The sequence below is a fragment of the Camelina sativa genome, chromosome 6 (genome assembly GCF_000633955.1).
Source record: "Camelina sativa cultivar DH55 chromosome 6, Cs, whole genome shotgun sequence".
NCBI classification, from domain to species: Eukaryota; Viridiplantae; Streptophyta; class Magnoliopsida; order Brassicales; family Brassicaceae; genus Camelina; species Camelina sativa.
This window is the reverse complement of record NC_025690.1, coordinates 12951113-12973367: the sequence shown is the minus strand read 5'-3', so window position 1 is coordinate 12973367 and position 22255 is coordinate 12951113. Positions and strand designations below refer to the sequence as shown.

Genomic DNA, 22255 nt, shown 5'->3' with positions numbered 1-22255 from the left:
TGGTTTTCCCATTATTTTTCGTAACCATTGCATTTACGAATGGTAGCGGTTATTAGCGATTGGTATCAATTACATAAATCGTTTCCAATTGTTTCCAATCGCTTTCAACCATTTGAAACCACTGAATTCCAAAAGCTGCTTCCCGCAAGTGTTTGCAGTTGCGGTTGAAATTTTTTTTTAAAACTTAAAACAAATAAATGATAATGAAATATTTTTCATATATCTTTTACCTAACCATTTTATCTATTAAGGATGGGAGAAAATGAAGTGCGGATAAGATTGAGGAGGTTAGAAAAAAAATAATTATACAAGAAAATAATCCGGAAAACTTGATGCAAATTTAATGGCACATCGTACATAAGTTCAAAAAAATCTAAATAAATATAACATTTCATCAGATATTTAAGAAAATAAAATTATTTGTGAAAAATATTACAACAAATCACCAATGATTTTTCTCAACTCTCGGTTCAATATGAAATTTATTTGTTTTTTGAATAATTTTTTTAGTATTTTTAGTGAATTCTAATTATAAATCAAGTTTAATAATTTTTTTGGTGTTTTAAAACATTTATATAATTATATATTACATTTATTATGTTTTAACTGCTTTGCACCGCTGGTCAACCAGTCATCAAACTTCCGCAAACGCACCTATTTTAAAACGCTAAACCAATCATTCAAAATGCTTAATAACGCTTGAAATCCAACCATCCGCTTCCACAATTTCCCGCGATCACAACCGCAAATATTGCGTTTGAACCAGTCAGATCCTTAGTAGTATTTTAAAGTGTCTTTTGGGAAACATCATTTTATGGTGTTCTAGATAAGGTCACGTCACAACAGTCATGAGACTGCTGACCATCTTTTTTTTTGTTTGAACAAAAGACTGCTGACCATTGTAACTTTCAAATAGAGTAATATTAAAACACAATTAAAAATGTTCAACCCATTACTATATATTTATATCAAAGAAAACAATTTTGAATAAAGTTTTCACTTAATTATTAGATTTTTAACAAGAAAAATACCATCACATAACACTATAACAAGTTTTATAGACAATACTAACACACACTTTATAATTTTTTAAAATAGCATTAATTAACACAATTATAATATTTTAATTTATTTTTATAATTTTTTGTAGGTTTGAATTAACAATTTTATTGTAACATTATGAATCCAATCTTGGGTGGATATCGATCGACACCAAGTAAGGAGGGTGTCGGTCGACACCACTAAATTGGTGATTGTTCGGTTTGTTACAAAATCGATTGGTTTAGCTTGGTTTGGTGTGGAAACCTTAAGTCTCGTTTTAAAAGGCACGAGCAGCCTATTTTCTGGAGGGAGGTGTTTTTCGCTTCTAAAAGTGAAAAATAAAAGACTAAAAGAGAGCAGGAAATTATGAGTTTGATCCTAAGAGCAACGGAAGCTTTGACCCTAGAGAAGGGTTAGGAGAAGGAGAAGGGAGATCTATCATCTATATGTGTGTGGGGAAGGATGTGATTACTTGGTGATGGATTAGGAGAGTCAATGAGGCTTTCTTATGGTTGTTATCCAGGTAAGTCATGTTGTTGATTTCTTGGTTGGTGTCGACCGATACCACAATGTTGTCGGTCCATACCAACATTGCAGATGGACTGCGCAGACTGGTTCGAGATGGCTACTTTGGAGCAACGTTTCGAGGATGAAACAGAGTCCGATTTGGCTGAAATTTTGTGGGGAGCTTCATAGAGCTACATGATCCATATCCAATGGTGTATTTGTAGAATGAAAGGTTGGTTTGTGATTTAATCAAATGTTTTTATTGTGGTTTGGCATAGACGGTTTTGTGGTAAGGTTGGGGTGCTGAACGATACCAAAATGGTGTCAATCGACACCAGCATATTGTTGTGTGTTTGGGTCCTAGAAGGGCAGCTGGAGTTAGGTTTGGATGAGGGGAGATCGACGGAAGTGATGTCGTGGGCATTGGTGTCAACCGACACTAGGAGAGTGTCGATCGACACCATGTGTGTTGGTTCGCAAGTGGTGTGATGGGTAACGTTTGACACCAGGTGGAGGTGTCGTTCGACACTAGTGGAGTTGATAGTGAATTGAAGTATCCGTGGGCAAGTGTTGTCCATGGCTGGACGGAATCAAATATTCCAGCCCACCTCTCTTGTTACTCGGTCGATAGTGGTGGTTGGTTGTGCAACACAGTAACTAGATGAGGTGGGGTTTGGTGTACTTGTGGGGTGGTTGGTTGTGCAACACAGTAACTAGATGAGAATGGTTAATCTAACAATCCTAAAATAAATAAAAGAAAGCAAATAAATAAGAACCACACGACCTAAGCACTCGATGCAAGCATTCGAGTACAGGATCAGGTGGAGTGATCGAGTAAAGAAGGAAAGCAAGAACAGCTCGAAGATATACTCGAAGCAGGTGATCGTGTACCTGTTCGGGTAAGGGATCGGGTGATGAATAAAAATGTAAACAATCTAAATACGAAAGCTCCTAAAGATGGGGTAATCGACTCCTAAGTGTTCCTAACCAATTTGGATATCTTACATGCCTCAAGCAAATATTCCCTAGACAATGAATCTCTAAAATCTTGTTAAAACACTCTCGTGATAGAAACAATCAACCGTAATCACTTCCCTACCCAACTCTCGTTGGAGAAACATGACCAAGCAGGCAATACAAACCAATTAATTATTGTCAGTAAACCCCGTACACATCTAATCTCTTAGGCTAAGTGAGTAAATCTCTAGCATTGATTGATTAAAGCATTTCATCTACACCTCTCGGTGGTAAAACGCCTTACATCTAATCTCAACCTCTCGGTCTGTTGATAGCATTAAGAACACCAATCTAGAAGGGAATTTATAAAACATAAACAACCAAACTAAGACATCCTAACCGATCAAGAACACAAAATCGTCTACCCCATCCCTAGAAACTTTGTTTCACTACTCAGATCTCATTGCAGAAAAAACAAAAGCATAGATGAACAAAAATTGCATTGTATTAAAATATAAAGTAGAAGAGAAGAGTACAGAGTAGAAATCTAAAAGAATAGCAAAACAAAGATAGAAAAATGTTTGAGTCGCTCAAGATCTCTCTGAGAAGCTCTCGCTCTCTGGTTTGAGGGTCTGCGGCGTGCTAGGGCGAGAGGAAGAAGAGGGGGGGTTATTATATATGGAAACCCATTAACCCTAGCTTCCCAGTCCTGCCCGAGGGTCTGCTCGATGGGGTGCACGAGGATGAGCTCAGGTTGCTCTTCGGATAGTTCCTCGAATTGTTCTTTCTGTTCTTAGATCCTCTTCGATCGGGTTGGTGTTCGGACTGTTCTTCCTGCTCCATAGCTCCTTCGGGTACATGCTCAGATTTGACTTTGTTTCTCCCCATTTTTGGCTCTTAAGCACATGTTTCATCCATAATATGCAAATACAAGAATGCAACACCCTAAATGGCCTAAATGTGGATTTCTATTTTACCCACTAAATTAAATTTTGGTGAATTAAGAAAAATACTTTTTTCTATACCATTTTGCCAAAATATCTTCTCTTTTTGTCTATTTTTCAATAATATGCTCTTCTATGTTCTAAATGACTAGATTCTAAACCCTAATATCTAAATACTAAATTCTATCCACTCAAAACTATAACCTAAATGTAAAATAGATAACCCAAACCAAAAAAAAGTTCTAAAAGTTAATTTTAACATTGTAATTATGATAATTGTGTAAAATAGTTTAAAAGCAGTGTTCTAAATGTAGACATAAAATTTGTTAAGCTATGCATAAAGAATTAAAATAATAAAATAAAAACAGAAAAAATTATAATCCATACTACACATGAGTACCAAAATATTTAAAATTTTCACTTTTATAAAATATTAATTTTTTTGAATAACTAATAAGTATGAAAATAATAAAAATTATGATAAATTTATTTCATAGTTGATTTATTTAAGCAAAACTAGTAATTTGTTAAATTGTTTTTTTTAATATTAACAAATGATATAGTTTTAATTTTTGAGTTTTTGAAAAAACGTTGTATATGCAAAATATACTGTATATATGCTGTATAGGCACCATATATATGTTGTACAGTGGCAAGCCGTACTATATTATAGCTATACAATGGTTCAATACAGTAAAAGCTATACACCGTATATACGATCGTATAAACCATATTTTAGAAAACTGGTTAAAAGAAGGCAAAAATAAAATGGTTAAAAAAGTATTTTGAAAAAAGATATCAAAAAAAAAAAGTGTTTCTAACAATTTCTCTAAATCTTTTGCAAACTTTTATAAATTTAGGATGTGTCTTCATTATATTATATAATACTTATTATTGTAAACAATATTTTTCATCATCAACATTAATGTATTTTTCTTATAAATGATCAATTGACATACTTTTAACTACAAATAACTAGTTATATCATTTAACTTTGAAAATTTTCAAACTTTAATAAGCTAAATAACTAGCTTTTATTTATAATAAATTGTAAATTAGTATCATATTAAACTAGGTACTATCCTGCAGAAAACCGTGGGCTAAATTTTTTTTGATGAAAATTTGTAATAATTTATTTTGTTATTGTTATTTATAATAGTTTGTGATTAAATTTTTTTGCTTATATTATAATTTTTCTATTTTAAAAATGTTTATTGAAAACCTGTTAATAAAATATTTACATATAATGAATAAAATTATTTAAATTTTTGTCAGTTAAACGAAATCTTTGCTATAATTGTGAAGTGAAGTAAGTAAAATGATATAACTAACATGTAAAAACAAAATCTTATCAGTTAGTTTTTTTTAAACACAAATTAGTTTTGATTCTAATAGATCTTTATTTAATTTTTCTACAATTTATTTTATTTGATGTGTCCTTATTTTCGTTTTTTAATTAAAAATATTTATTTAATTAAGTTTTTCTAATGGCAATTGAATGTAAATTTTTACATATTTTAAGCTTAGTTTTATATTTGTACTTCTCAATTAATATAGTAGGATATATAGGTTAGTTTCTGTAATTTCATTTCTAAAGTGTTTTCCTCTAGATTGAGCAGTCTTTTAATTTCTCTGCATAACAAAGAGTTAGAAATTTTTGTCTGTATATGATCATAAGTCAGCTGAAATTATCTAAGACATATAGTACCGAATTTACTGTATATATATATATATATATATATATATTATGTTAATTGAACTTATGAGACACACGTAACACGTTATTGCAGTATGAAATCTTGAACAACTATGCTCTAAATTGCACCAAAGCTTGAAGAGAACCACACATGATATGACTACAAGATTAGCATTTTGGATCAAAGTTGTATTTTCCATATAACAACCTCCAACTTTAAAATATCCAACAAAATGGATCAAAATCTTGAAAACAAAGAAAAACAAAAAACAGATTCATCAGAATTATTGCTTCCTTCCTCTTCCTTTCTTCACAGGTTGTGTCTCCATTTGCTCTTTCCCGGTGACTTCAGAAAGATCAACTGCATTATACACCAACAAACCCGATAAGAGTCAGTGAGGATTCGAACCACATATGCACCATAAAACAAAGGAGATCTCCTCTCTTTTTTTTTTGTGTGCATAGGAGATCTCCTCTCAAGCAAGCATTTGGAGATGATATGCATAATTCAACTGTGAAGTTCATTCTCTCTTTTACGTTTTGGTAGGAAAAAAATGAAGATCACAAAAAAAGAAGGTTTACCGTCAGGTCCTCTAGCCATCAGGGTGAAGAATATGTTATTCAGTTTCTCCATCTTCTTTGCTTCTTGTGCTTGGTCTGTCTTGAACTTGAGACACTAAGTTCAAAAAAAAAGTAGAAATTTAAAATATATCATATACTTCACATGAAAAGAATGCACAGGATGGATGAAACAAGTAGCCTAACTAACAAGGGGAGAGCTATTTAACCACAGAAGTTGATGCAATGATTTACGCCAAAATCCGCATAGCTCTCAACGAGTTCTAAAGTACCAAACTTTGGCTAACAAACACAAAACATGTTTGCTAACAAACACAAAACATGTTTCAACATCCACTGCTAAAAAACAATTGCTCTAAAAGAGTTAACTAGGTCTGCTCATCTAACTAACCCATCGCTGCCACGCAATTCATTCAAGACGTAAGTAAAATAAGAAATATAAGCCTATTAGCAATCACATTCACCAAAACAAAGTAACCACATAATTACAACAAAAGTACAGTCAACACCAACATGAAAAAAGATAAGTCTAGACATCATCATCATCATGGAACCAAGATTCTCCAAAACAAGATTCATACAATCAAAACACGAATCAGATTATCAACTTCAATAGTAATTATTGAATTCCATAATTGAGGGAAGTATCTACTATATAAGATAAAAACTCCAAGAAGCAGTGATCCACAGAGAACAGGGCACATTCAATTACCTCTTTGTTATCAGTAACCTTGAGTACCAACTTGCCATCACAGTGTCTATACTTCATCACATACCGAGTCTGCACCACAATCCAAATCCATAAGAGAACAAAATTATGTATTTGTAATCGAAAACATATAGATTGCGACCAACACGAGGATATTCAAAATCAAGCACAGAGGTTTATCCAAATTTCCCAGTTAAAAAAACGAGATCCAAATCAACCGTAATGAATGAAATCGAGAAGCATTACGCAAAAAAAAAACAAAGAAGATTAACCTACAGATTCGGGATCAGCTCTAAAAAGCTGAACAGATCGATCCACGAATTCGTCCCACGTATCGATGTAAACCATCTCGATTCAGCTAAATTGGCGAATTGAGTTTATGCGATTCGATTATCTCCGGGAGAGAGACTCGACGGAGAAGAAGAAGCGCAGATAGAGAGAAGCAAAGCAAAGCAAAAAGACGGCTTCTTCTTATTTGTGTCAAAATCAAAAATTAAAGTGATTAATCAACCCGGAATAAACCGAAATAACCGGACCGGTTTGTTACTGTTTAAGAATTAAGATTTGTGAGTAAAAACCCTAACCGTTCTTCTTGCGAAACTCCCAAATCTGTGAATCTCTCTCTCTCTCTCTCTCTCTCAGTGTTCGTGTTTCACACATCATGCTCTCTCGTTTCCTTAGACCTTCGAATCTACGTCTTGTAACCCTAGTTTCATCCAAATCAAATTCTCAGATCTTCTCATCGTTTATTCGTCCGCTTTCGACTAACAGTAGCGGCGGCGGTGGCGGAGGAAATGGTGATGGGAATGGGCGTAATCGGAATGATGCTCCGTGGAGTTTTACTGGTGTAAACGACGACAAGTCCGGTCCTTTCTCTTCCGATGATTCTTGGGGCTCTTCTGGAGTTGCAGGATCCGGTGGAGAAGGGAAATGGCCGGAGGAGCCGAAGAGATGGAATATAAAAGAGGAAGATGATAAGGTTGTGTTTGATACTGGTGGAGAAGTAAGTCCAGGGATTGAAACTGGACGCGAGAGGAGGGGTAATGGCTTGGAGGAGAGTAAGCGATGGGATATGAAGGAGGAGGGAGATGATAAAGGCGTGTTTGGTGCTGGAAACGAGGTGGTGAGTGGATTTGGGGCGAGCGGAGATGTGAAGTCTAATGAATGGGAAGGTTCTAAGCCGTGGAATTTGAAGGAGGAGGAGGAAGGTGTTGTGTTTGACACTGGTGGTGAGGTGCCGTTTAACTTTGAAAACAGCTTGGAATTTGCGGAGGAAGAGCGTGTGAAGAAGGAGTTGATTGAGAAAGAGGAGAAGGAGCTTCTTGAGGTTATCAAGGGTGAGGATTCTTGGGAATTTTTGAGGTTTTTGGATTTAATAATGCAATGCACCACTACTTTGGATATTTGACTAGATTTGGAATTAGGGAACGAGTGAGTAGCTAATAATGATGGCAAATTTGATCACATGACTTGCATTGTTAAGGTTAGATTTGGATGGGAGGGTCCTTCAAGTACCAAGGTTATGTAATCTATCTATTGATAGGCATGTTTGCTTTTTGAACGATATGCTTGTTTTTGGAGTAAGCTCAGAGGTTTAAGAGATATGAGTATTTGGGTAGAAAGAGTTGTGTCTTAAGTAGGTAGTTTGATACTTGCTTTCGTTAATGCGTGGTTTCTATTATTAGTTTGCTATGAACAGTAGTCAGTTCAACGAATTGAAAAATTCAGTATAATAGTTTATTTTGTTGCTAGTAAGATACCAAAGGGAGTGTAAGTTTTGCAGTTTTACTGATTTGGAACATGCTATTGTAGGTCCTGATCGAGCATTTGGAGACCTTATTGCTAAGTCGGGTATAACAGATGAAATGCTAGATAGTTTAATAGCCTTGAAGGATTTCCAAGGAGTCAAAGGATTGCCTCCTCTGACTGAGATTGAAAACCTGCGCCGTGAGAAAAGTTCGAAGAAGTCCTCAAGAGCTGATATAGAACTCCAGATGCAAGAGGACATTGCCAAAGCACGGATAAGACAGGTTGACGAAACAGGTAGAGCCTATGGAACCGGAAGAAGAAAATGTAGCATTGCTCGTGTTTGGATTCAACCTGGGGAAGGAAAATTTCATGTAAACGAAAAAGAATTTGATGCCTATTTCCCTATGCTTGATCATCGTGCTGCTCTTCTACGCCCACTTGCTGAAACCAAAACCTTGGGTCGTTGGGATGTTAAGTGCACTGTTAAAGGTGGTGGTACCACAGGTAAAAAATCCCTCCACAATCATCTTGTTTCTACTATTAGTCACTCAGAGTTCGAATCTCTGTTTACACACTAGCAAGTGTACGCTAGAGGATTTGGTCATAAGTTAACAGAGTAGTCTGTTCTAACCGTTGTTACTCTGTGTACTCACATGTTTGGTTTAAAGGTCAAGTCGGAGCTATTCAGTTGGGTATCAGCAGGGCATTGCAAAACTGGGAACCAGATATGCGAACACCGCTTCGAGCTGGTAACCAAGATACTACTATACACAGCTTAGCTTTATGAAAATTGTGTAGTCCTCTTGATGATTTTTTTAGCATAGATGCAATATACTGTTGTCCAAAATGTTTTCATTTGATAGTCAGTCTCTGTGTATTCATGTCTGTTGGATTGAATGGTTTTGATCTCAGAGCTTTTTATATCTTCGATATGTTTCAGCTGGTTTTTTGACAAGAGACTCACGAGTTGTGGAAAGGAAGAAACCTGGAAAAGCCAAGGCAAGAAAGAGCTTCCAATGGGTCAAACGTTAAAATGCGTACAATATCTTCTCTTTTTTGTCTCTGTCATTTTCATTGGTTCATCTACTTACACCGGGTTTAGAAGAATCACCGGCAAATAACTTAGTTATCTTCTTGTACCACCAACACATTCTTGGAAACTTGAGTTTCTTTGGTTTGTGAGTCGGACACATAGTTTTGTATCTTTTGTTCCGACAATATGTCCTGCTTCTTCAAAAGGTGCATTAATGTTTTTTAAAGATAATGTTCAACTCAATATGAATTATGTTACTAAGTAAATCTTGATTCTTTTGTCCAATTCTCATAGACAACCAAATTAGATAAACTCTCTATTCTTATACCATCCCGTTATGGCAAACATGACTTATATAAGTATGTGTAAAGACTTTCCATACAATGGATATATTTTTACATTTTGATGATAACGACGTGTATTCACTTGAACTTGAAGGTTCTATTTTATATTACGTGCAAGCATCCCACTCATTTGATTTCTTCACTCCTACTACAAGTACTTAACAAAATTAACAATTTTCCCAAAAAAATCCTTGGCTATCCTTATTCTAGCAATCGAAGTAACTATTCTAAGTTTCATTAAAATAACATATCACTCGAAGGACTATATAAATAACAAAGTACCTTCTGGTCGTTCTCATTATCTTCTCCCAACAACACCTCGAAACCAAAAAGAATTTGCTTCATTCCTCAAAACCAAAAAAGAATTTGCTTCATTCAAGATCTTGAAGATGGGAATAAAAGTTTCATCAAAGATCAAAAGGATTCTCGCATCTACAGGTAAAAATACTACTGACATTTTTTTTTTTTTTATCATGTACTTTCTTCTAATACATTTTAATTTGTAACTAATTGATATAGCTTCGGCTAGTAGTTCAAGTCCCAAAGAAGAAGATGATGTCGATGTCCGAGAAGAATATGCAAACGCCTTCCGTACAGAATCATACAATCAGTTTTGGACACGAGTCATACATTTAAGCCGTAAAAAATCCACCGTGTCTTCTTCCTCATCATCACCAATCGAATCATCCTCCACAGCAGCTCGTCTCATGTCATATCGCCTCTTCGCACACAATCTCCTAGACCCTGATTCGAATGCCATAACCCGGATACTGGATGTATCCCGGGTTGGACGAACCGCCCGAACTCTTCTCTCTGATTACTTCTTGGAGACCGCAAACGCTTTCTTGCTTTGCACGCTACTACTTAAAAACATCCATCGTCTTCGTTCTAAATACGAGTCTCTAAAACCTAAGTTTCAAACAGAGAATCATAGTTCATTGGCTCTTATAGACCAGTTCACTGAGCTATCAAGATGGTTCGAGCCGTTTATCTCGTCGGGTTCTCGGATCCAGCTAATCAGATGCGGCTGTCTAGACTTGCTAAAACGGTTAGAGTCCAGCCGAGACAAGACACGAGCTAAACTCAAGCTCATCAACGGACTAACTCATAGCTCAGGGCTCCTCGTTCTGGCTCTAACCACTACATTGATAGTAACCATAGCCTCTCACGCCTTCGCTTTGTTTATAGCCGGTCCAACTCTTCTAACCGGTCGATTCAAACCAGCCGGTCTAAGGAACAAGCTAACGAAAACAGCGGCTCGGCTCGACGTGGCTGCGAAAGGTACTTACATATTAAGCCGTGATTTAGACACGATAAGCAGACTAGTAACACGGATAAACGACGAAGTGGACCATGTTCGAGTGATGGCTGAGTTTTGGGTAGGGAGAGGGTCGGGTAGGGTTCGAGGGAGTGAAGAAGTGGGTCGAGAGTTGAAAAGATGTGAAGAAAGCTTTGGTGAAGAACTTGATGAGCTTGAAGAACATATCTACTTGTGTTTCATGACTATCAATCGTGCAAGGAATCTTGTTGTTAGACAGATTTTGGATTCTGATGGTCCACCTAATTGCTCATTCGCTCCCAAATCCAAAACAAAATTGTAGTATTTCTTTTTTTTTTTCCTTGTTGATTTATTAATTATTATTGTTTGTTTTTATACTAAGAAACAAATCCATTACATAGTTTTTTGAATTTTTAGTATATTTGTAAGAAAAATAGCAATGTCTTTTTCATTAATGTGTAACACCCACACACACTTTCCTTTTATATAATAAAAATGATGGAAGTTTTAACATTTGTCAAAAGATGTCCCAAAATTTCCAATTTACATGTGTCGCAAAATTAGGACAATTTGAGTTTTTTTAGACGACCTCTTCTTGGTTTGTGTTAGGAGAGACTCTCTCAGACTAATTCATAAAAAAATTGAAGAAGCAACTCAATTTTTTTTTTTCTTTTCTTTCTATCCTCCTCTCTTTGTCCAATTGTAGGTAAATCGGTTGACTCATAAACCGAGTCATCGACTCGTCAGAACCATAAATAAATAAAAAGGATCTCACGAGTTCTACTTTTTTGTTTGTTTTTTTTAGTAAAGTCGCTTTTGCAATATGGAGAAGAATTGAACAAAATGCTTAGAGAGTGAGAGACCCCCCCAAAAAAAAAAAGAGGGGAGAAAAAATTAATATGGGAGAAATCGGTGTAGAAGAACTGGTCTTAGATGTGGATGAGACGATCTTCGTAGCGGTGGCGGAAGATGTGGAGAGGAGCAAAACCACTGTGTTATGGGCGGCGCGTAATTTCTCCGGCAAGAAGATTTGCTTGCTTTACGTTCATCGAACTGCTCGTCCTGCCTCCTGGAGTGAGATCTTCCTCTTCTTCTCTTTCTCACTTTCTAATTTAGTTCTCTCTGGTGAATTGTGAATTATGATATAGATAGATCTGTCTGTTGGATTATAAAACCTTAGATAGAATCGAACCTTTCTATATATTGTAAGTGTGGTTATAATGTTTGATTAGATTAGCCAATGTTAAGACTTGTTTTACCTGCAGCGCACAAGAAACTTGTTGGTGGAAGCTTTAAAAAGCATGATGTCAAGGTGATTGAGCGCGTTGAGAAACCTAAAGTTGATGAGCTTATGAATTCTTATCTCAACCTCTTATCTGAAACTGAGGTATCACTTCTCTCTGCGTAATGTTATTGATTGTGTAGTCTCACACAAGCCATCAGTTAGCTGTTCACTTTCAATATTCATGTGGTTTTTTGGTGGATATGATTGTTCATATAATGATATAACCCGACTTGGAAAAACCTTGTGTCGTCATAACTCATAAGTCTAGAGCTTAGACTCATCAAATTATTAGGCATTCCTCCTAGTCAGAATTGACATAGTTCTTTTTAGATTCAAACAGGTAAACTTTGCATTGCGGGCCAAAATATCGAGGAAGGTATCGTAGACCTAATTGCTCGGCACAAAATTAAGTGGTTAGTTATGGGAGCGGCATCAGATAAGCATTACTCATGGTAAGATATGATTCTATATTTTATCTTATGCTTTTCAATTTTTTTTACCTCTAAAATATAAATAATCAATTTACATTTGAAATGCCAGGAAAATGACGGATCTAAAGTCCAAGAAAGCTATGTTCGTTTGCAAAAAATCTTCTGATGCATGCCATATCTGGTTTCTATGTAAAGGTTACCTTATTTTTACAAGGTAAGTTTCTTTTCCTTTCAAAAGTTGCAGAAAGAGTGAATAAGGTAACTATTTAAGATACATCTATTGAAACTTCGATATGTTGGACTTTGGCTCTGGACCTCAGTTGGTCTACTACCTTCAACCAACTGCTTCTACTATTCGTTTTTGTTTTCTACCTCTATTCATCATTTAGCTAAACGAAACACTCTCAAAAATAGGGCGTCACATGAGGATAGTAATAACAGACAAACAATGCCGCCCTTGGTACAGCTGGATTCAGATACTGAGACGAGGAAATCAGAAAAATTGGAATCCTCTTATATGAGGAGAAGATTACGATATTGGCGTAGCCTCCTTGAACAAGGTAGCAGTTTCCTTGGATTTTGCAAGGTCCCTCTGCATATCATATCTTTTGTTATCAGTCAGGTTTATCTGCCTATGCGTGTAACTTTGTTACAGAATTGTGCAGATGGTGATAAAGACACAGGTCAGTTGGAGAGAGAGAAGGTAGAACCAAGACCACCTCCTCATTTTTCTTCAGGTTCAAGTTCTTCCATCGGAGAGCCGGTTGGTCCAGAGCCGGTTAGCCCAGAATTGGCTGACTCAGATACATTAACTACCTCAAATGTTGAGGTAAGAGTTTGCTTCATCTTTACTTTTCTACTGATGATACTGATTATGCAGTAACGATAAGACAATGATGTTTTAAAAGAAAACGATTTATGAAAAAATGTTTTGAAACGAAACGATTTACGAGTAATTTTGTCTTTGCAATATATTGAAAGCTCTACTTTAAGTGAACATGATGATGTATACTTTTTTCGTATGAGCTAGCATTTTATCCACCTGGTAATCGGGTAATCCTGCGGAATTTCAGGAAAAAGAGCGTGAAGGGGATGTAGCCCGCAAAGTTCATAGGTATGACAAATCCATGCATGATATTGGCCAATCAGAGAGAACGGTCTATGGGGAAGATGGGAACAAATGGAAAGAGGATGCCAGTACCACGGAAGCTTTATGCAAGGTTATATTCCCATCCATTTCTCAGTTATTAAAGATATGCAGATGATTCTCGATCTCCTTGTGTGTTTATATCAGTACGTCTTGTTACCACATGCAAAAAAGCTTTACATGAAGAAATATTTCACTGGGGACTTGTAGATTGCTAATACTGGGTACAGAACATCTTCACTTGATAGATCCATGTAGGATTCATAAGGGCGTTATGTATTTTTCCTTAGGTGGCGTTATATATGTTTATGTCAAGAGTTATGGTTGAATAGTTGATGGCTTGATGCCAGTGTTGCAGATTCTTAAGCTGGCACTTTGTCAAACTTGTTTTCCCGGTTTTAAACTTTATTATCATGTCATTTCACAGGCTAAAGCCTTGGAAGGCTTATGTATTAAGGAGTCGAGCCAAAGAAAGAAATTGGAAGAATTTCTGGAAAAAGAAAAGCATGAAGTAAAAATGGTAATGGAGCAGAACAACGGATTCATGAAAAAACTTCAAATGGTTCAGGGTCAAAATCTTAAGTTAGAGAGTCAGATAAGGAAACTACAAGACTTGGAAAGAGAACATGGTGAGAAATTTGATACGGCTATGGAGCTCTTGAAAAGTTTTAGGCAGAAAAGGGATGAGATTCGAATCGATCATGAGAACGCAGTAAAGGAAGTGAACGCACTGAGAAGACTTATTAAAGGAGATACTGGAGATTCTTCGGGGTCAGAAATGCTCGAGTACTCTTTTCTGGAAATCAATGAGGCTACTAACGAATTTGATCAATCCTGGAAACTTGGAGAAGGCAGATACGGAAGTGTTTACAAAGGGAATCTTCAACATCTTCAAGTTGCTGTGAAGATGTTACCTTCATATGGATCCCTGAATCACTTTGAGTTCGAGCGTCAGGTAAAGGACTTTATGTCTGTATAAAATCAAAACTAATTATATAGATATATGTATACACATCTTACAAATTCTGATTATATTTTGGATTTCAGGTGGAAATTTTAAGCAGGGTAAGGCATCCAAATCTGGTAACGCTGATGGGTGCTTGTCCAGAGTCTCGGTCTCTCATTTACCAATATATTCCTAACGGAAGCCTAGAAGACTGCTTTGCATCTGAGAACAACGTTCCTGCACTTTCATGGGAATCTCGGATCAGGATTGCCTCTGAGATATGCTCTGCCCTCCTATTTCTTCATTCAAACATTCCTTGTATCATTCATGGAAACCTAAAGCCATCTAAGATTCTTTTGGATTCCAATCTCGTCACCAAAATCAACGACTATGGGGTTTCTCAGCTGATTCCGCTTGATGGATTCGACAAAACTGATCCTCACGTAGATCCACATTACTTTGTTTCCAGGGAAATGACTCTGGAATCAGATATATACGCGTTTGGGATCATTCTCCTTCAACTTCTCACCAGAAGACCTGTTTCTGGCATACTGAGAGACGTCAAATGCGCTGTGGAGAACGATAACATCAGTGCAGTTCTGGATAATTCAGCAGGAGACTGGCCAATCGCACGAGGCAAAAAGCTAGCTAATATAGCCATCCGTTGCTGTAAGAAAAACCCAATGAACCGACCAGACTTAGCAGTGGTTCTACGGTTTATAGATCGAATGAAGGCACCAGAAGTTCCTTCATCAGAAACATCATACGCTGACCCAAAAGTTCCACGCAAGCCTCCTTCTCATTACCTCTGCCCCATTTTCCAGGTGAGTATGAAAGAAAGCCGAAACAGAGTTTGATCAGGGTATAAAGACACAAATCTAACTTAATGTTTTGTTGGCATCACAGGAAGTGATGAAAGATCCATTGATAGCAGCAGATGGGTTCACTTACGAAGCAGAAGCGATTAGAGAATGGTTAGCGAACGGGCACGATACGTCACCGATGACAAACCTGAAGATGGAAGATTGCAATCTCATACCTAATCACGCTCTTCATCTAGCTATCCAAGATTGGCAAAACCAATGGTGATTTACTTCTTTGCCTTCTTTCTCAGACGCAAATATTGCTGCAGGCATTAACAACTCCCAATTTTTTTAGATTGTCACTGTGTAAAGTCACCCCCCAAACGTATGGAATATATATAAGCCTTACATATATATATATATGTCGCAGTTATATAATACTAAAGGAAGCTTACTTACTGTAAACATATTTAAAGTTCTTACCAATCTCTCTGTATTAGACGTTGATACACATATTACGACGTCGTTTCTTTTGCCCGCCAAAAAGATAATACAGTATAAAGCGTTTGACTGTTAGGTAGGCAACTCAGAGTCATCAGACATTCTTTGCGTCCTCACCTATGGAGAATTTCACCAAACACCATCATCATCATTATCTCCCATGGATTTCACGGTCAACCGCTCGGATTCTCCTATCTCCGATCAAGAGAACGACCTCAGACAATGGTATCACTCCTCGTTAGACTCTGACTATCTCCGTCTCCGAAGCCAGATATTCGAAGCAAGTTATCGGAAGACTGATTTGATTAGAGCGAACCGTGAGTTGTCTTACGAGAGAGATGCACTTAGGCGAAGAAACCGTGAGCTTGAAGCTGGAATTTATGAGACTGGGATGGTTAGGAAGGAAATGAAGAGAGATCTTGAAGTTTATAGAGAAAGAGTCTGTGAATTGGAAGTAGAGACGAAGGAGAAATCCAGAGTACTTACGAAAACTGCGGAACTCGTAGGATCTGTGGAAGATCGCTTGTCGAAATTGATCCGATGTTTAAACGAAGAGGATGTTCCAGAAGGAGGAAGAGGTGAAAAAATTGAAACAGAGGAATGCAATTCCAAGTCAATTTTGGAGTTAGTCAAGGAGGTTGAAACAAAGTTAGAGACGTTCATGGGAACTATGGAGAAGAAGAAGATGGAGCTAAGTAGAAGTGTGGAGTTTTTGGAAGAGGAGAACAGAGACATCAATGTCTTGTTAAGGGCTGCTTTGTCTGAGAAACAAACTGCAGAGAAGCAATTGAAAGAGATGAATGAGCAGAAGGGATCGGCTTTGCTGCAAATAGCAGGACGAGGGTTGCAGAGGATAGGTTTTGGTTTTGGGTTTGGGGAACCATCACAGGAAAGCTCAGAAACAGGAACCCTTGTGAAGGACGAAGAAGAGAATGGTGTGGTATGTTTATTACTTTACTCATAGTCTTGTGTTTCTTTGTTTTAGCATCAAGAAACCAAACACCGGTTTAACTATAATGAAATCTACGGCAAGAACAGGTTATAGCAATAGAGAAGACAATAAAGAATCTACGGCAAGAGATCTCTCAACTAAAGATATCGTTGGATGATACAAGGTAAGTTTATTTCTTGAACTCAACAGATAGATGCAAGGTGAGTGTTTCTAGAGAAACGTCTGATAAAATAAAGAGAGTTGCAATCTTCTTGTTGTTTCGACAGGTTAGAAGAAGAGCGGTTAAAGAAATTGACAGAGGAACAAACTAAGAAAATAGCAGAGAACACGGTATATATCGACAAGCTGCAAAACCGAGAGAAGTATCTTGCTCAAAACGTAATGTTAGTTGCTGGTCAATAGCTTCTGTCTTCCTCTATATGTTTTCTCATTTTTTTCATGATTTTCTTACTAAAAGGTGGAAGAGCTAGTGAAAGCAATAAGAGAAACTGAATCAGAAGTAAGTAGATGGAGAGAAGCTTGTGAACTAGAAGTTGAAGCAGGGCAGCGTGAAGTCGAAGTACGAGATCACCTCGTAAGTTTCATTCAATATTCCCAAACTAAAAGAAAACCTTATTATTAAATCCAATACAAACAACCATAACTAACAAATGATATAATTGTTACAATCAGATAGAGGTTTTAAAGGCTGAGGTGAAGAAGCTGAGATCAGCATTGGTGATTTCAGATGGAAAACTAAAACTGAAAGAAGATTTGTCCAAAGCTGCAATGGCAGCAGAAGAGGCAGCTGAGAGGTCTCTGCGATTGTCTGAGAGAAGAATAGCTGAGCTTCTCAGCCGCATTGAACATCTCTACCGCCAACTGGACGAAGCAGAGTCTACAGAAGACAGAGGCAGAAGGTTTAGGTATGTTTGGTGTTGGCCGTTGTGGCGTTTTCCCACAGATGCTTCTGCGACCGCTACTGGCGGATCTTCATTGTTAAGATATGATGCGTGATCTTGTAGTGTTTGGACAAGAGTTGTGTAGACTAAATATGACCACAGAACAGAAGCTTAATATTTACTTACTATAAAATCGAAAGGACATAAATCTTTGCGATAACCCCAATTACTAAAACACAAACACTGCAAGAAAAAATATCAAAGACCAAATTTAATGTCTATCCCCCTTATGTTGGTATTGCTGGAAACAAGGGTTGTAGGCTTGTAGCGTGTTTAAGAGGTAAGAAACCAAAATAAGCTTGTGATTTGTCCAATACGGCGGCGTCTAGAAGAACTTTAAACGGTGTCGTTTAAAAATTAGAAAGTCTCCTCGTCAGATTTCTGATGGGCCTCACGCTGGACGAGAAGCCTATAACATTACACGTTTTACTCAATTTAAACGGTGTCGTTTTGGGGAAAGAGAAACAAAAACAGAATCAGAATCACATCTTCTTCGGCGGCGAAAAACAAAAGTCCTTTAACAAAGACGACGGCGACGACGATGGGAGAAGAGAAGAAACAAGAAAATGTCACGGTGAAGACAAAGAAGATAGCTTCATCGTGCGATGTGGAGGCGCTGAAGAAATGTTTAGAAGAAAACAAAGGAGATCACTCGAAGTGTCAGTCTCAGGTAGAAGCTTTTAGATCTTCTTGTTCTCTTCCTCAACCAAAGAAATAAAACCCTAAAGTCCGATTTGGAAGTTTAGGAGAAATCTTCTGTAATAAAAACTTCAGACCAATGTGGTCTGTATGATGAAGGTTGTAATGAACGACTATCTTTTACACAATACAATATTATTCACATAGATAGAGAACACAACAAATCTTGATCATTGATGCAAATCTGATTTCTCGAATGACAAGTTACCAGACTCGTCTCGTTCAAAGAGACTTTCGATTAGTTCGTCCCAACTAACTCCACGGTTCCGTCTTTTCCTGTACGATGGTCTAAGAGAGGAGGAGGAGGATGATGATTCACCCATCATTGGTGCAATCGATTCTGTTTCTTCTTCTTCTTCCTCTGTTTCTTCTTCTTCTTCGGTTTCGTCTTCTTGAGCTTTGTCGAATGTTCCATACTCAGAGGACATTGACTCTGCGTGAGGAACATCTAAAGTTACTGCTCGTCTTAACGCTGCTCTGTACTCCAAGTTGTGTTCTCTGGCTAATGATTCTTGTCTCTCCATTCTTTGCTTCTCTGGGATCTCCATTTTATCCTCCTCCAACATTAGCTGAAGAAATATACAGAGGCAAATTAGCATAGTAACCTGTTAAGAGGAATTGTTATCAAATGACTGAATGAGGTTGATAATGAACACTTACGTTGAGAGCTCTCTGAGCTTCTCGTTCGATCCAGATGATGGCGTGGTCTGAAGTTGCGTTACAAGAAAGAACAATGTGTTCGAATCTTCCGTCTACTGGCACTGCTGTCTTCACCACCGGTGGATATCTTCCTAATCTGTAAATAAACAATTACCAATAAGGTCAACTTGAAAACACATTTAGCTCACATGAATCATGATGATGGCAGTGAGCTCGTACTGTTAAGATTGTGGGTTGCTTTACAGCCATGGTCCTTTTTAGTTATATGTGTAAATCTAAAGATTTGTGTGTTATGTACCTGCAAGGCCTTCTTTCAACGATATGATACATGCGACCAGGAGCATAAAGCCGCCTAGGATCTTTGAGCATCTTTTGCTCTGGAACACATGTATCCTTCATGCACCTTATGCATAGCAAACATGGCAAACTGTCCACAGAAAAAAAAAAAAACAAAACCCAAAATACTAAGCACAAAGCCATTACAAGTAAGGAGAGTAATGAAAGGTGTTCTACAGGACAAAGTGAACTAACAAAAGCTTTTGGGTAGCAAAAGAGAACTCTCCATCATGAGAACACAAGACTACCAAAAAGCCTAAATTGTCCCAGACAAACATGCCAAATATAAAAGACATATTTTTGGGGGTTTTGCCGTACTTAGCGGACTAGAACATGAGCGAATGTTCCAAGAAAACACAGATGATTATCTGAAACATGATAAGATAGCCTTACCAGAAAAGAGACTTGAATATGTCTTCTAGAGGTGTAGCTGTCCTGGGCAAGAAGTCATCCTAAAGGAAACAGATTAAAACACACAACTTTTAGACCATACTGCATAAGCCAAAAACTTGTCTTGGAAATTTAGACACACCTGAAGTATGATAGAGTTGATCACATCAGCATATCTAACAGCCAAATTCAACGACATACACCTCGCAGGAGCAATAGCGAAACACCTAACTCTCTTTCTATCAATGTTCCCCAATCTATCAGGATGACGAGCCGCTAACAAAGCCAACATTGTAGCAACACCAGATCCAAGTGAGTGTCCAGCAAAAGTCAGAGTATAACTCGGATACTTTTTAACCAATTCTTTCAAAACTTTGCATTCCTCATCTAACACATAACCAGCAGACTTCAACAGCCCGTTGTGCACATAACCACCATCAAATTTCCTTTCACCAAGCTTATTATCCAAAAGCATTGCATAATCACTCTCTTTCGCCAGATTCAAACCCCGGATCGCGACAACTATATCTTGATGAACATGATCAAGATACAGTATATAAGCTGGAGCACGACCCTGAGTGTCTTCATAAGTCTTCTTTAGAAGCAACCAATCAGGGTTAATCCCATATCCTTCTGGAGGCTCCCATAACGGGTTTCGGATATCATCCTCGTAAACAGCTAAAATATAACGACAAAACCGAGGAACCGGTTCGAACTCATCAGTTGTTGCAAGCCCCCAATCTTTACTGTCGTGACCAGCAGTGTAAAGACAGCGTTTATAACCCCAACGTGCACAGCCAAGACAGTAGACACATTCTAAAAGAGGGCAACAACCACATAGAATCGACATTAACAGGACAAAGTTATAACACCATCATCATCATAGTAGACCAACGAAGCAAAAAGCCTTAAGGTTTCAAGGATCAAAACATAAAACTTTAAATGTTGGAAACCAAGAAATTTCGAAACTTTAGTATACCCAATTGAAGAATCTTGAACAAGAAAGTGACTGAAGTTAAAACCAAAGATAATAAGTCAAACTTTGTAAATCGGAAACAATGTAATGAAAGATTCAAAGTTAAGATGAAACTGAAGATTGAAGTTCCTAATTGCTACTCTCTATAGAGAAAAAAGAAAAAAAAAAAAAAAGAGAAGAGGACTTAGATCTCACTACTAACACAATAATTCTCTGTTTCACTTATGAATCAAAGAGATAGAGGATGAGCTGAAGCACAAATCTATGAATTTGAGGGAAACTGTAGAATAAAAAAAGAAGAAAAGGTAAGTTTCTTCTTGCCGTGGAAGATGGAAAGAAGAAATGAAATTCACGCCATGGAAGGGATGAGGCAAAACTCGCCGAACTCGTGGTGGCGAACTCGCTGGACTCGTGCTCTAGAATTTGCTAAGTTTTTTATATCTGACAGTAACTTTTTGGGTAGAATTTGCAGAGCTTTGGAGCTTCCTTCCCCTTGCTTTTGTGGTGTGAAGAAGATATATAAATACTAATTTCTTGTTTTTTAACAACTTTTTTAGTTAAAGATTTTAAATTACGAGTATTGACTAGTGTTCAGACAAATTAATCACATTACACAATCACACTTAAAAATGAAAATTTTATGGTTGTATCATCAGTCGTGGACAGAGGTTTAATATAACTGTTGTAAATTTACTGTAGATTTTGATCCAAAAATTTTCTGTAGGGGGAAAAAAAATTATTTTTATTCAGGAAAAAAAAAAAGCAGTTTGGTGATTTTTGATGATACAACATAAATTAAAAAGATTTCAATTACAGCAAATGTAAATTCAGTTTAATTTCAACAAAAGTAGTATTAGGTGGTAAAGCTCTTGTTATCTACCGGCTTAGATTATGTATCTATCACCTAGAGGTCAAAAGAGTCATGGAACCGATGATAGACACTTGTTTGCGCAAATCCCAAACCGAAAACACAAGTTTGGTTTGGATCAAAATTACCTAACTTGAAGGTTCAGATTTTCATTTCTTTCTCGAAGAAAGGTCATTACAATTCAAATATCCAACTTCAGCTTTTCGTTAGAAAAATATCTTCCTCAAAATATCCCCTATAAATTAACAGAGAAGCACACTCTTGAAAAATCTGATGTATCGTCATTAGAGAGCTATATACAAATTTTAGCAAAATACCCTTAAATTTCCTACTTAATTACATTAACATGCCATTATATTAAAAAAAAACAATTTTTAAATAATAGTTAGATATATCATCATTTTTCACACAAATTTAAATATCAAATACTAATTAAATAATTACATACTATTTTAAGGAAAAATTTCACTAAAATTTACTTA

The 22255-nt window shown here is 36.8% G+C and overlaps 6 protein-coding genes across 9 annotated transcripts; 4 read left to right on the top strand and 2 right to left on the bottom strand.

The window, feature by feature from the left end:
* On the bottom strand, positions 5249-6896 carry LOC104791137 (signal recognition particle 9 kDa protein). The gene is made up of 4 exons (XM_010516952.2): positions 6710-6896; positions 6437-6505; positions 5728-5821; positions 5249-5506 (listed from the first exon to the last, which is right to left on the bottom strand). Exons 1-4 carry the CDS (start codon positions 6779-6781, stop codon positions 5430-5432), a joined length of 312 nt encoding a protein of 103 aa, XP_010515254.1. The 5' UTR covers positions 6782-6896; the 3' UTR covers positions 5249-5429.
* On the top strand, positions 7018-9472 carry LOC104791136. The gene is made up of 4 exons (XM_010516951.2): positions 7018-7770; positions 8246-8686; positions 8851-8931; positions 9123-9472. The coding sequence occupies exons 1-4, from the start codon at positions 7095-7097 to the stop codon at positions 9212-9214; spliced, it is 1290 nt and encodes a 429-aa protein (XP_010515253.1). The 5' UTR covers positions 7018-7094; the 3' UTR covers positions 9215-9472.
* LOC104791135 (UPF0496 protein At3g49070) lies at positions 9833-11336 on the top strand. The gene is made up of 2 exons (XM_010516950.1): positions 9833-9997; positions 10079-11336. Exons 1-2 carry the CDS (start codon positions 9949-9951, stop codon positions 11158-11160), a joined length of 1131 nt encoding a protein of 376 aa, XP_010515252.1. The 5' UTR covers positions 9833-9948; the 3' UTR covers positions 11161-11336.
* Positions 11443-15930, top strand: LOC104791132 (U-box domain-containing protein 32). 4 transcript variants are annotated; one of them, XM_010516944.2, is made up of 11 exons: positions 11455-11544; positions 11644-11912; positions 12104-12225; positions 12454-12575; positions 12664-12768; positions 12969-13114; positions 13220-13383; positions 13628-13774; positions 14129-14656; positions 14749-15471; positions 15554-15930. In XM_010516944.2, exons 2-11 carry the CDS (start codon positions 11738-11740, stop codon positions 15734-15736), a joined length of 2415 nt encoding a protein of 804 aa, XP_010515246.1. In that variant the 5' UTR covers positions 11455-11544; positions 11644-11737; the 3' UTR covers positions 15737-15930. The 4 variants fall into 4 exon arrangements, with proteins under 4 accessions (XP_010515245.1, XP_010515246.1, XP_010515247.1 ...); XM_010516945.2 differs by having other exon boundaries at positions 11463-11540; XM_010516943.2 differs by having other exon boundaries at positions 11443-11912.
* On the top strand, positions 16043-18016 carry LOC104791134 (uncharacterized protein At3g49055-like). The gene is made up of 5 exons (XM_010516947.1): positions 16043-16891; positions 16990-17066; positions 17170-17281; positions 17361-17477; positions 17576-18016. The coding sequence occupies exons 1-5, from the start codon at positions 16112-16114 to the stop codon at positions 17897-17899; spliced, it is 1410 nt and encodes a 469-aa protein (XP_010515249.1). The 5' UTR covers positions 16043-16111; the 3' UTR covers positions 17900-18016.
* On the bottom strand, positions 18638-21420 carry LOC104791131. Its single transcript, XM_010516941.2, has 5 exons — positions 20072-21420; positions 19933-19991; positions 19502-19630; positions 19204-19339; positions 18638-19112 (listed from the first exon to the last, which is right to left on the bottom strand). The coding sequence occupies exons 1-5, from the start codon at positions 20777-20779 to the stop codon at positions 18714-18716; spliced, it is 1431 nt and encodes a 476-aa protein (XP_010515243.1). The 5' UTR covers positions 20780-21420; the 3' UTR covers positions 18638-18713.